At 37.1% G+C, this 15431-nt stretch overlaps 1 protein-coding gene across 1 annotated transcript in view; it reads left to right on the top strand.

The window, feature by feature from the left end:
* Positions 1-15431, top strand: part of LOC119792840 (interleukin-1 receptor accessory protein-like 1-A) — a gene marked incomplete at its 3' end in the record, with an annotated part of 224291 nt that overhangs the window by 40048 nt on the left and 168812 nt on the right. The window contains exon 2 of the mRNA XM_038299665.1: positions 8659-8762. Within this exon, the coding sequence (XP_038155593.1) occupies positions 8681-8762 (82 nt within the window). The remainder of the gene's footprint in view (positions 1-8658; positions 8763-15431) is intronic.

The raw sequence follows: 15431 nt of genomic DNA, 5'->3' as shown, positions 1-15431 counted from the left end.
AAATATGAGATGAGAACACAGAACAGATTTTTTAATCCCCGTTTTTATCTTCCAAATGGCAAACTAGTGCCACGACTACTATTTCAAAGACATTATTGCTTTTGTCCAGGCAAGGTCAGGAGTAAAATCTTGAAGATGTGTTTTACCTAAGAATACAGCAGGACCTAGCTTCAACTTAATCCAATTGGATTAAACCCACTAAATAACATGATCAATCATCCACTGCTTCGCATGGCAGAATGCTGAAGTGCCCGTTCAGTTTCTCAAAGTGGCACTGCAGAATGCTGTATCAACTGTAACAGGCTTGAAACTTAATCTAGTGTGAATCTTTCCTCCCTGGAGAGATGAAAGAAAAAAGTCGATGTGTTACATGGGCTCTGGTGCTCAAAACATGCAGGAAATATGCACTCCTAACAGAATGCAAAATGTGGTAATCAAGTTTGGAAAAAGATACAGATTTTCTTGAAGGTAGAGTCACATATTCAACTGTAACAGGAGGTACATGCCTCTGCCTCTTTGTCAGAAGAACTCAGCAGGCATGGTTGGGCCATGCCCCTCATTTTCTGGTTTACAAGCAGCAGGCGAACTGCATGGGTGCTGCTGTGTGTGATGATGTGTGCATGCTTCATGCATCGTTGAATCGTTGATATCACGCCATGCCTCTCCATGTGCCTTCTCAAACACACCTGCCCCTGATGCCTCAGAGAAGGAGCTTGGCACGCAGTTAACTACACAAGCAATGCTATGTCTATGTGGGAATGTTTGCAGCAAAGCACTGTGCAAAGTACTGTTTACTTAGAGTAGTAGTTTATTTTTAAGTTACTTATCTTCATACATCAGTTAATGGAGAATTTGTTAATATGCATATTTGCATATTATATTATATCATAAATGCATTTTTTTTTAGCTTTTTTGCCCCACATAGTCCTGCTCCCCAGCTGCCTCTGAGACAACCAATCACACACATAACCCTGGATAATTTAGACTCTCTAATTAACACTATTGGACAATCTGAGGAAAATCCTATCATCATGTGGAAAACATACAGACTCCACGAAGAGGCTCTTGGAGGGATTCAGAAAATACTTTATTGCCTTGAGGCACCAGTATTAACAACTTCCTAATCAGACAGCCTGCTTGAAAGGATCTAAATTGGTTGATTTGTTGAAAAGCTTCAACCCATTCTTTTCATTCTATGTGATTTTACTTTAGCCATCAAGAACCCTCTGATCTTTTGAAAAAGGTTGTTTGGTAGTATGTGGTGCTTAAATCTAAATTCATGGTGACATAATTTATTGCATTTTTATTTCTTTAGGTCTGTCTCATTTTATCTGCATTTTATTAAAATTATACATTTCTTAATAGAATTTGGTTCCTTTTTTATGTTTTTACAGATTTTAAGTACATCAAAAAATGCAATTCTACCTGTGTTTTCTCTGCATTTGTTTTTCCATTTTAAATTGGTTGTCAATAAACAATTATCACTGTTTTAACCAAACTAGATCTTTTTTGCTGTGAATATTTTCTGCATGCCTTGGAGTTATTTATTTTTTTTTTTCCTTGCGGCTCTTTAGATCAATTTAATTGATCAAACATTGCAACTTATTTAATTTCTCAAGGTAAACTGCTACAAAATTCATCTTTACTATTTTAAAACATCTTAAACAATAGATATTGAGATCTACAAGGAAAATACATTAATAAAAATGTTTTAACAGTTACGTTTTCCATTTTATGCAAAGCTAATAACATAGAAATTGCATATTTACTAACTCCTGGTTCAATTAAAAGTTTGACTTTGTGCTCCTGAACTAAAATTGGCACTTAATTATCTTAAATCAGGAGGATTAGGAAAACACTTTAGCTAGTTGTTTAACAGAAAAGAAGGTTAAAATAAAACCATGATTCAAAGCCATGTTAAAGTTCAATCTCATCATCAAAACATTGTCAAGGGGAGGAGGATGTTTGGCAAGACCCAGATGCAGACACAAAAAGCAGAAGCGGTTTCTTCAATATTTAATTAACCAAAAAGTTCAACAGAAGCAAAAATCCAAAACATAAATCCACAAAATCCACAAAAGTTGAAAACCAGGAATACTTATAAAAGGGGACTAAGAAATGATGACAAACCAACAAAGAGTGACTGAACAGGAGGAGAATAAATGGGAGAGAGAAACAAAGATCAGGCTAATTAGCAGATTGGGAGCAGGTGTGAAAAGAGAAGGCAAGAAGGGAGCTAGCGAAAAGAAGCTGGCACAAGAGGGCAAACAAGAAATATCTAAATAACTCATATACAATAAAAAACTAGAAGAGGAAAATGGAAATAAGACCAATGAAAACTCAGAGATAAAACTTGAATAGAACCAAAACCATGACATGCATAAGGTATCATTGTAAGAAAAAAAATTGAGCAATTTGGGAAACTTGAAAGAGCACTATCAGCATAATCTTCAAGAGTAAACCTGACTAGTTTTTAGTTGTTATGTTTTTATTGTAAGCATTTATTTTGCTCTAACACTATACAACCAAATGCAGTTTGACGACCACTCCAGTCAAAAAAATGAAGCCTAAACATTTTTTCTAACTTATAGCAAATTCTACTATAAATCTAATATTTCCCATTCTTTAATATACTTGAAGGGACATATAAAAAGATGTTCAAAATGTATAAGATCTATTTAACAGCCTAATTTCCCTTTAAAAGCCTTTTAAACCTCTCCAAGTCCGGCCTATTATATATTTAAACAACTTACAACAGTGATGTTCAATTTCAGACTTCAGGGGCCAGTGTCCTGCATGCTTTAGATGTTTCCCTGCTTCAATGCATCTGATTGGAATTAATAGCTTATTACCAGGTCTGCACAGAGCTTGATGAAATGCTCAGGATATAATTCAGCCATTTGAATCAGCTTTGTTCAGGCATGTACACATCTAAGACATGCTGGACGCTGGCCACCAAGGAAATGAAATGTACAACTTTACATCACTGTATTGTAAATGGTAAGTAGCAACAACATCCCCAACATCGTTATAGATATACAGGTATCACCAGTTAGCTAAGTGCTTACAAAACAGGAGAAAATAAAGTATATTAATATCTTCACATGGTGTTTATGGACCAACAGGAAAACTTATTTTACTTTTAGTAAAATAAATAAAGCTTGTACAAATTTGTATTTATAATTAATAAATGATAATATGTATACATTCATTTATAAATTATTTTATAAATTAATAAAATAATGATTATAAAATGAAGAGATGCTGACATCCTGCCTTATAAAAAAGGATAACAAAGGTTACTCATACCCTTTGCTTGTTCATAGTACTTACACTAATAGTGCTTACACTACACAATAATAAATTCAACCTAAAATATTACCTTTACTAAATGATAATATCTTCTGTCTGTTATTTCATTCTACTTATGTTCTATTCTACTTATGTAAAATCATAAATAGGAATTGATATAAAATAGGGAAAGAGTTTTAAATGAGTTGAGTAAAACAAGAAGACATTAGAAAGTCAGTTTAATGAATATAGTGGTAGAGAAGCAGTGTTCAGATCCTATTTTTAGATCAAATGTAAATGCATCAGGTTTTAAGTGTTGCATTTCTAAAATATCACCTTGTCTGAATAAAGCCACTCGTGTATGAAGTCCCAATGTCTCAAAATAAAAGCAACACATTTACTTCTTTCCTCATGCTAATGCAGATAAATTATCTTTTTAGAATCTAGCTATAGTATGGCGTGTGGATAAAAAATATCGTTGACCAGGGTGCAGCTCTAGCTCTATTTACTACAGCTAAGCTACTGAGCTGCTCAATTTGTCATTTAAACAATGAGGTTAACTTTTGCTTCCAGTGAAAGTCAATAAGTTATAAAAAAGGTTTTTGTGAACTTTGCTTACTTTGCCATATTAGTAATTTAATTCAGAAGATAAAAGTAATGTAACTTTGTAGATTTTATAGATATGTTGATATATTTTAAGTTGTTCTTTCTGTAAATTTGAAATATTTCAATTATTTTAAAGAAACCCCAAATTCAGTTTGTCCAAAAAAATGCATTATCAATATTACATAAGGGAAATAAAATATAATGATTGTTTTAGAAATGTGATGATATGGCTGTGTTATGATCTACATAGACAAGGGAAAGGTTACTGTCACAAAAGTGGCAAGGGGCTCAAATCACAAAAGGTCATTGCTACTAAAGCTGGCTTTTCATAGAAAATTGTATCTGAAACATTAGTATAATGTTTATTGAAAGGATAATGGTCTCAAAGTCTGTGGAGGGAGAGTCAAGAGGCACAGATCCTAAGCTTCTAGAGAGTGTAGAGTTCCCACAGCCAGAAATGATTTTGCCATTATTGTTTGTCCACTGTGACCTATCAAGTAAAACGTCAGCAAAGACTTTCATCAGTAAATCTGGTGTATTTAATACTTCTGTCTTCTTTTCTCTGAGTTTTATGCAGATTTATTTTTAAAGCAAGACTGGAGCACCAATGTCTGGTTTAATAACCATGTTACCGCTGTGTTTAGGGTAACCATGATCAATAGGGAGCCCATTAAGAAGAAACAACTTTTCTCCCAGAAGAGATACATTTAAGATATTGACTATGATCCTGCAACATCTTTCCTGTCAATTTTCCTACATTTTTTAATTGAAAAAGTATTATTTTATTTTTGGAATTTAGGTTTCTATTACATTTTGTTTTTCGTTCCCTATTGTTTTGAAACACAAAACATGATCAGTTACAGATGTGTCAACAATATTTAGGATGGTGAAAGAGATGGATGTGAGCTATTTGTGTGTGCATAAATTTGAATACTGCAGATGAGTAATAAGAAGCATCCTTCACAAATTCATTGCCAGAATTTTAGGCCTGTTTTGCTTTGCACAGACAAACAAATCCATGAGCTGCAGCATTTAGCGGAATGCCAATGCCAAAAGTTGTTTCCTAGCCCACCATGATTAGCCAGGAGTGAAAAGTGTCCTTTTAAAGTGGAGAGCTGTGAGTACCTCAGCAACACACACAGAGACAGGATCTTTTCATCAGCTATGCAAATCTAGAGAGCACGTGGTTTTCTGCACATTCCAAGGTCCCCTGTGACTTTACTCTCTCCTACTTTCAGCCCTCAAAGGCTAGGACTCCATTTTCTTCCCTTCTAGTTTACTAATTAAAATTTCCGTTTTGGTCTGTTTTTTTTTTCTTCTTTTTTTTCCCCTAAAGTCAACTCAAAAAGAATATCTGATCCGGTTTTGATCATTCGTATTCCTGAACACTTAGAATCAGTCTTTACATAGAAACCTTTGATTGTCATTCCTAAATTTTACATACCAAAAAAAACAAGTTTCCTTTATCTAATATAAAAAAATTCTTAATCAAATGTTATTGAAAGAATAAATAATACTTTTATAGTAAAGGGGAATTAATTATATTTCTCTGATATGGAAAATAAAAGTGACATGTACACTGTCGAGAAAACATAAAGCAAGAGCCAACACACTAAAAACCACACAAACCTTTGTGCATCATCGACCCTGTACTTGGACCTTGACCTGCGTTTTCTTTTAAATTAGAAAAGAATCAAAATTATGCACCAAAATATTTTAAGCAGGAATGTATCACATGCCAATTATTTGTGGCTATAAATGCGGCAGTGTTTATATGTTTTATGAACACACGTTTCCCTATTAAATAAATAAATCTTTTCTTTTCTTTGCAATTGTGATTGTGTTGAATTTTTCCTCTGTCAGACAGCAAAGAAAATACCAGATTGTTTTAATTTATCTGTGTGCAAAATGTCTAAAAAAATCATGATTTAGTCCAGGAAGCAGAGAAACTGTAAAAGTCCATTGTGCACCCAGACCATAACGTTACATAAAACACACTATGGCTGCTTTATTTTTTTAGATCTAACAAGAATAATCATGTACATTATGATGCTATATATAAAACTTGCAAGGAAATTACATATTGACTGCTTGAAAGGTATTGCTTGTTATCTTTTGGACAAAAAATTGCTTGGTAACTGTAAAAAACTGAAAAAGTGTGGAAAGCCTGAGTTCCTTTAAATCAAGACTAAAAACACATTTGTTTAGGATTGCCTTCGACTGTTCTAGTTAAACAGTTCAACTAAAACATATTTTCTTTAGTCCAACTGTTTTTAACATTCTTTTTTGTTTCTGCATTTTTTATTTTATTTATTTTTTGTTTTTTTCCTACTTGCTTTGATTCTGTTTTATCTTCCTGTATTTTAATCATGTAAAGCACTTTGCATTATCTTTGTACTGAATTGTGCTATACAAATAAATTTGCCTTGCCTTGCCTTGTCTTGGTAGAGGTCTGCACTCTCCAAATGATTTTCTAGGGTTTTCGGGAGAGTTTATGTGTTGGTCTGTCTGTCTTTCTGTCTGTCTGTGTACAGCACTATCTGTGTAACTTTGAAAAATATGGACACATTTTAATTAAATTTTTATCAGAGGCATCCCTCATGCCAAGCAACAATCCATTCAATTTTGGCGATGATCCAGATCATAATCTGGATACCGAAATTTTATAAAGATTCTCTAATATTGTGAAATAGGGATATTTGGTGGAACAAGCAATTTCCCACTAAACTAGAAGGTGACAGAGGTGACCATTGACATTGAGGTATTTTACTGAAGAGAAAAACACAAGAAATTGAACATTTATTTTATGGGTATATTTTACCAGAGGTGTGCCTCATTTCAAGGAACAAATCATTTAAATTTTATGTGCGAGTTTTAGCTATAGCTATAAGTCACAATTTGGTGATAAAATAGGCTGCTTAGTGGAGGTCTGCGCTCTCTGCCGGCTTTTCTAGTTATAACAGAGACAGACTTTGGAAAACGTTTAACCCGAATGAACAGGTCCGACTGCCCAATGGACTGTCCATTCCTAGGGGCAACCCAGTTCATCTGGTTCAATTTGCATGTTTTCTAAGCCAAAACAAGGCTTTGTTTTTGGTCCACTCAATAAAGCCTCGAACTCAACGCTCTTTCTGACATTTTAAATAGAAAAAACGTCCTGGATGGCAAGCAAAAATCTTTAAACTTAGAAACACAGTCCAGTGGATTTTTTATTTTTATTTTTTTACTTTTGTGGACGTTGTGATACATTTTTTATGTTAAAATTTGCTGATGCCATTAAAATGGCTTATTTTAGGTACATCATTTCCTTTAGAAGACTTATAAAAGGATTAGGGAAGTATTTAATGATATCTGCTTTGATGTTATATAATAATTTTTTTTAATATATGACCTTACTTTAAAATAATATTTATAACAAATTAAAGTACTCTTCTTGGTTATATGACACTGAAAAAACAGTATGGAAGTGCCTGCCCGCATGTAAAGCAATTAGTTTCTTCAGCCCATCTGTGCCTACTCATTGCTGTAATGCCTTTGCCTGTGTTCTGATCTATTTAACCTCTTTCCAGCCACAGACACCTTGTCAGATTATTGATAGCAGTTCTCTATTTAGATGTCCAGAATTATTTCCCTGACAATTTTGGATCTGATGTGTATGACCTTGATTCTGCCTTTTGGATTTTGTTAATCTGCCTTTTTTCCTGTTGGACTCCTCATTTATCACTGCTCTCTGAACATGAACAATGAATTTTAGCCTCCGCCTTCAGCTGGACCCATGCCTGATGACCTAGGCTATCTATTTCTATATTTTTGACCCTCATTTGGCTTTTTGCTGTGGTGTCTCATCATGCATCAAACACAATTTGTAATCGGATGAATAGTGCTGAAAAACTGTCCTGGAAATTTCCTATGAGGAATAAGGTTCATGCGTTCTGAAGCCTATCAGCTGATTTATCTCCTAAGAGTTTTTGATTAATATCTTGCCTCCTACCAGTTCCAGATTTTGAATCCTTATTTTTTTTTTAAACTGGTGTTTTGCTTAGATGAGTGATAAACTCCCCCTGTACCAGACCTTACAGCTGTGTTTGTTCAATTCATTTAGATTGGGGTTGATGTTAAAAAGTAATAACATGTCAATAAATTACTACTTTAAGTGTATTCTTATTTCATTTAACATCCTATTTACTCAGTAGCACAAGCTCTATTTCAGGAGCCAGCTATTATAGGGTAATTACTCCATGTTAGATTATGTCATTTCCTCTGAGAAGATGAGGAGTAGAAAATGAGCCACCTCCGTCAATTAATATAAGATGAGTCGATCAGCAGAATAGGCACTGTATTTGCTACATTTTTCGTGAGTCATAACTTGATAATGTGAAATTTCCTTGTAAAGTGTCCCCTTGCTTGTCTTTTTTTCTGATAAAAGCGGTGATTAAAGGCTATGTTTCTTACACATGTAATCATTTCCTTATCGATTTGTCAGCATTTCAGGAAATGGTTTCCCTTGATAAATATCCATGTAATGATCACTTGTCTCAATTGCAGTGGTGAAAGGAAATCGTTACATAAAAGACCCCTCTGGGCAGTGTTAAAACGGTGTTGGGCAAATGCTCTAGTTCATGTGTTGACAAGTGGTTGTGAAAATATCTTTACAGCTATGTGTATAAAATGACTTGAGCACGTATAAGGGAAGTGACTGATAAGAAGTACATTTTCCTGGTTCCTCTCTTCCTCACTCCTCTTTCATTCTTCTCTTTTCAGGCTTTGAGGACGGGGGAGGAAGATGAGACCACCCAGCCCTCTCCTGATCCTTCTGTACTTCACCCTGTCCAAGGGTGTAAAGGTGGTTTCAAAGAGAGGCTCAGGTATTTATTGAACCTTATCAAAAGCCTTGCATGCATATGTTGACTGTTATACAGTATCCTAATAATGATTATGTCAAGCCATAATCCCACATAGGTCGTTTGCACAATTACTCATCAATGCCTTCAAAGTGCTGAGAGGCAGTGTTAAGAGATTGAAGAAATGAGAAGGTTTTTGTGTGTGTTTGTAATATAGTAATTTTGTATTAGGCCGGGGGGAGAAAAAAAAGTGGTCTATCTTATTTTCTGTTTGTTTGGGTGTGTGGTTTCTAGGCAGAGTTTGTTTGTCTACATGTGTTCCGCTTCTTTGTGTCAATAATTTTAACTGTAAGCTTTAAAATAATGGAGAATAACAGCTGAAAAGATCAACTTAGTTCATTGCTTCACTTTGACTCGGAAGACACCAAAGTAAGAGAAAACCTCTGCATTGGGACAGTTACTTGGGGGGAAAAAAAACTACAACTTTGGGCTATAGTTTGTTACAGATGCTTATTTAAATCCCCAAACACTAACATCAATAGATCTGTATGCTAACGTTATTATCACAACATTTTTGGAGAATAAATAATTTTTTAAACAGAAATTTACCCAGCCTTTGGTTTTCCTCTCAGCATCTTTTGTATGTAATACTGTTTTTTTTGTTTGTTTGTTTGTTTGTTTGTGTTTTTTTTTTTTTTTTGGCTCATGCAGGTTGCACAATGAAGGTCCTAGAATCCTTGCTTATCTTAGAATAGAACTTAATTTTTTTGTTTTGCATATGTGGGCTACATTCTGATACTGATACTGACTGAGTGCCTGGATGTACCTTCTGACTGTCAGGTTAATTAGGTTCTCCAAAGTGCCATTTGTTTTAAGAGTACAGTATATGTACATTACTGTTTGTGGTTTGTACCTCTGTTGTGCCTAATGATGGAATAAAGAACTATCTAGGGCTTACCTTGCTTCTTTCCCAATGACTGCAGGAGATAAGCATCAGCCCCCCACAACCATGCAGGTTTTAGCCAATAAGAAAATAGATGGATGGTTGTTATTGTTTCAGTCACCTTTATTAGTGTTTCACGTCTCATTGAACTGAATGGTTTCTATATGCTCCCATCAGAGACCTCATTAGCTGCTCCTGTTCAATAGCTCACTAACATATACAGTATAGGGAATTAGCTAATCACATGGCTGCAATTCAAAGCATTTAGGAATCTATACTTTGTGAAGAACACTGTTTGAGTTAAAGCGGACTTCACAACATCTCTACGTTTGCAGCAAAGAGTAAGTATTTACACTGCAGGAGGTTCATAGATGGACATTCATTGTTTGTGTCAAATGTCAGATGGGAAATGGTTGGAAATTTCAGAAACACAATCAGAGCTCAAATAACCACTTATTATAACAAAGGATTGCAGATCTGACAACTCGAAGCAGAGAAACTGCAGCACACCACACTAAATGGCACTTTCATTGACAAAGGACAACAAAATGAAGCTGGGATTGTTGAAAATTGGGCATTTTTTATGTTTGGTTGCATCACAGTTTGACATAAGCAGCATTAAAACATGGATCTGCTATGCCATGAAACACAAGCTCATTGTGCTGATCACAGTTTTATGTGGGGGCATATTTTCTCAAGACATTTACCAATTTAACATTGCTTGATCATTTACATATTGCGGTTAAAGAATAACTTGTGTCCTGTTTACATTCAGGATTTCCATTGAGTTTGTTCTTTATGTTGATTTAAACATTCATCAATTTTACTTGGTCTACTAGGCACTGATTAATTATCAGTTGGCATGTGCAAGATTTCTTTGAATGATACAATCAGTACCAAATCTATTAAGATGTAATTTCTTTTAGAACTATTTGTACAGAAATATAAACAGACTGGCAACCCTGCGACGGCCAGGTGTTTTTATTTATTTATTTTTTTTCTTTTCACTGCATTTCCCAATTAAATTCTCCGCCATATGTTCTGTTGACTTTACTCACTGTCACTACCAAATTTGTACTGGAAGCCTGATCTGTACCAACAGCATATTTGCGCATGTTCAAACAGATATTCACCCAGGTTGCCATAAATAATATGGTACTAAAAGTAATTATTTCTATCCTTAAATCGCCAAAGAATCTAAAATTACATCTTCAAAATTATATTTAATGACTTTCCTGGGATAAGTCGATCGTTTTTACATTCGCTCTGTTAAATGCATTTTCACCGTCATCATCAGATACGCTCCGATGAGCAGTCTGGCAGAATATAATTACAATATGTGTATCTACATTTAAGTTGTTACCTTCTCCAGTTTATCAACTATCTACCATAAAGTTAAAACGAGAGGATAAAAAAATAATAATAAATAAATCAAAAAGGCTAGATTTATGTATAAATCTAAAGTTAAAACGTTTGCTCCTAGAAGTAGTATAGGACTCTGGGACAGATCAGGTGATAAAGTGATACAAAAGAAAGGAATTAAATGCATTTATTTTCTTAGAATATAAATTATTAACCATTTATACATTGTAGTTTAGTATGCTTAGTATTTTTCAAAGTAAAATCGAGGGGGTCCCGGACGTATATCCAGTTCCGCATGTACAAACAAGCTACCGTAAGTATGCGTACGTATGCCAAATACCTGAATATAAAGTGTGCCAAAAAAGAATAAATCTTAAAAAATAAATAAAAAAATGCAGAAAACCAAGCAATTTCCCTTTCAGATGCACATCTGAGATTTCTTCAGGCCCCCACTCAATCATAAATGTCCATGCAAAGCACCTAATGAAGTTCATTGGTTATTCAAACAAACCGGCTGATCAATGTTATTCAGTGGTTACCATGGGAACCACAACCAAGACAACGGAGGCAGAAATAGATGTGGTAGTGAGTGAGGTGGAGATTCAGATAAAAATGTTTAGTAGCCACAGTAAATACGTGGAAGCCTTATTAATGAGACTTTCATGATCTGGTGTATGGACTGAACTGATCCACATTCACATCATTTTCCATGGATTTTTTTGTCAGTTGATAACAATATTAGCAGTTTAGATAGTGTACATGTTGAAAAGGCCTTATAAAGTTTTAATATGGCTTTTTCGGAAAATAGCTTAAAAAGTCTGCTGTTATGACCTGTTGAAAGTTGCAGTTGAGACCTGGTGTTTAGGGGTAATCACTGAAATGTTGCACTAAGATAGTTTAAATAATTCTGCTGATGGTGTTCATAACAATTGTTAGTGTCATTCATCACATGCATCAGAAAAAAAAAAAAAGCTTAGAAATCTGAAAGATAGGTTAGATGGATGTTATTTTCTCCACAAAAGAAGCACAGTTTAGCTTCATGAGAAGATCCAAAGTGTACATCTTTAATTCTGCCAGCTCTAACACAATACAAAGAGAACATAGCGGCTGGTGAATGATCCAATTTCTCTATGAGAGGGTTACTGTTGGGAGCTGGAGAAGTTCCACCTTTCTCCAGCAGAGTCCGCCGTGGATCCTCCTGAGTGAGCCTTCTGCACAGCTGCAGCCCATCAGATCATCAGAGGATCCACTACATAAGCTGTCTTCAGACCTTGCCTCAACGCCGCAGTGTTGATCCAGTTGGTCAGCGCCTAAGCCTAGACTCTCAGTGAATCTTTGTGACTTTGAATCCAGCCTGGATTCTAACCCTTGTCTCTGTCTTCCAGGAAACCAGTTTCTCCTTTGTGGAGCTCAGGAAGAGCTAACCTGCCGAGCCGACCCTCAGAGCCAAACCTGAAGAACCTCAGTGAACTTCCATGCAGCTCTGGACTAAGAGCTGGAAAACCCTAAACCAAGGTCTGCTCAGAACTAGAAGTAAGACGATGAAGCAGCTAATGGACTCTGCTGATCAACTCCTCTCCAGATCCAACAGTGACCCTCTCAAAGTCATCTACTAGAACCCTCAAGGTACAATCAATTACAATCAAGAACGCAAGCTCCAAGGTGCAACGCTAACTGAACTGTCTCTCACGCAGACTCCGGTGAACCAGTTTCCAGGCCCCGAACCTGAACCAGTATATTCTGTGTGCTTATGCATCAATAAACTTGTTAAACTTTCATCCCTGTGTCCGTCAGTGGTGTTCTGCATTCTTGGGTCGCTATTAGTGAACCCATCATGACAGAACACTGCGGCCAAACTCAAGGCCCAGCAGATCACCTCACCCGTCGCTTGGAGGAGCAGGATGCCCAAATCCAAGGACAAACCCAAACGCTCCGTGAGTTATATCGCTTGGTTGATACTCATAATCATATGCTTCAGAGCTATGCTAACTACTTGAACAGCGCTAATGCTGCACGGCACCTCAACCATTTCCGGGTCCAGTTCCTCCTCCGAGGTCACCAGCAGTGACGTCACCCGAGTTCCGCCCAAGTCTTCCAGAGAGATTTTCTGGTAACATGAAGGATTGCAAAGGATTTTTATTTCAATGTCGTTTGATTTTTCAGAACTCTCCAGGCAGTTTTTCCACGGATTATAAAAAGATAACTTTCATCCTTTCTCAGCTAACAGGAAGAGCCTTGGAGTGGGCTCAGGCAAGATTTGCCTCCGACGATAGCCTCAATTGCTATTACTCTGACTTCATTTCCGAATTTACCCAAGTATTCAATCAAGAACCTGATCAAACTATTGACTCTCGAGCTCTTTTCAATTTAAAGCAGGGAAATTCTTCTGTGGCAGAATTCTCCATCAACTTCCGGGTTAAAGCGGCAGCTTCCGGATGGAACCAAAGCGCTCTGAAGGGAGCCTATTTTATGGCATTAAATGAGCACATTAAGGATGAGCTCGCAAGTCTCGACGAACCTGCCACCCTCGAAGAATTAATTAGTTTTTACGATCAGATAGGATAATAGAATCCGTACCAGAAACAGTTCTAAATCAAGAAATCAGGGGACACTTTCCTCTGCCTCACATAACGTGACTGTTTGTTCTTCCCCCACAGAGCAGCTGCCCATACAGAGACCTAAGGCTCAGTCTCTCCCTCTGCCTATTCAGGCCTCTCATTCTGGTGAAAGAGATGTCGAACCCATGCAGGTGGGACACACCAGGCTCACCCCTGAGGAAAGACAAAGACGTTTTCTGAGTAAATTATGCATTTACTGTGGTGAGAGTGGACACTTCATCGCTTCCTGCCCGGCTAAATCAAAAGCCTGGGCCCGCCAGAGGATCTGAGGAGTCTGGCGGGCCAAATTAACACTAAAAAATCTCCTCGACTGTTGCTTCCAGCCATGTTGTTTTGTGCTAACCAAAGCCTCTCTTTTTCTGCATTCATCGATTCAGGCTGTGAACGGAATTTAATCGATTCGAACCTCGTCCAACAACTTCAGATAGAAACCATTCCTCTGACTCAATCTCTTAGTGTTTCTGCCATTGACGGGAAGACTCCACCAAGTTACCCATCAAACTCAACCCCTCGAGCTACTTCTTTCAGGTAACCACCGAGAGACAATAACATTTTTTGTTTTTCCTTCTGCATGCTCTCCCCTGGTGCTGGGTTTCGAATGGTTGGAGAAGCATAATCCACACATAAATTGGACTGATCGTCACCTGGAATCATGGTCTACTGCATGCCATGAAACATGCCTCCGTTCGGCTGCCCCCTTGGTGGGGCCTCCTAGAGGTGGGGGGGAGATGGACTCTCCTGACCTTTCTTCCGTTCCTTCCGAGTACCATGACCTGGCTCCTGTCTTCAGTAAGGTCAGTGCTACGTCCCTACCTCCACACAGACCATATGACTGCGCCATTGAGCTATTACCTGGAGCAACACTACCTAGCAGCAGATTGTACAACATTTCCAAACCTGAACGAGAGACCATGGAGAAGTACATAAATGAATCCTTAGCTGCTGGAATAATCCGCCCATCTTCCTCTCCATTGGGCGCCGGGTTCTTCTTTGTTGGTAAGAAGGACGGTTCCCTGAGACCATGTATTGATTACAGAGGTTTGAACCAAATTACAATAAAGAATAAGTACCCACTTCCTCTACTCGCCTCAACATTCGAACCTGTACAAGGGGCTACAGTTTTCACAAAACTGGACTTAAGGAATGCATATCATCTTCTTAGGATCCGAGATGGAGATGAATGGAAAACAGCCTTCAAAACCCCCTTGGGTCAATTCGAATATTTGGTGATGCCTTTTGGTTTAACTAACGCTCCAGCCTGTTTCCAAGCCCTCGTGAACGATGTCCTCAGAGACTTTTTAAATGTGTTTGTGTTCGTCTATATTGACGACATACTCATTTACTCAAGGAACCTGCTGAACATAAAAGACATGTCCGCCTTGTGTTGCAGAGACTACTGGAGAACAAGCTGTTCGTTAAAGCAGAGAAGTGCGAATTTCATCAGTCTTCAGTCACCTTTTTGGGGTTTGTGCTCGAGGGCGGCCAGGTTAAACCATCTGAGGAAAAGATAAAAGCCATGTTAGAATGGCCAGTTCCAGAGAACCGCAAACAGCTACAGAGATTTCTGGGCTTTGCAAACTTTTATCGCCGGTTCATCAGGAACTATAGCCAGACAGACCTTCCCTTAACCTCTTTGACCTCTGTCAAACGCACTTTTCAATGGACTCCCGAGGCACAATCTGCATTTGAGAAATTGAAATCTTTATTTTCCAGAGCACCATTGTTAATGCAGCCTGACCCAGCTAAACAGTTTTTCCTCGAAGTGGACGC

This window comes from Cyprinodon tularosa, unplaced genomic scaffold (assembly GCF_016077235.1).
Source record: "Cyprinodon tularosa strain WSP-4 unplaced genomic scaffold, ASM1607723v1 ctg432, whole genome shotgun sequence".
In the NCBI taxonomy this organism is placed as follows: Eukaryota; Metazoa; Chordata; class Actinopteri; order Cyprinodontiformes; family Cyprinodontidae; genus Cyprinodon; species Cyprinodon tularosa.
The sequence above is the reverse complement of the archived record's forward strand: the minus strand, read 5'-3'. Positions and strand labels throughout refer to the sequence as shown.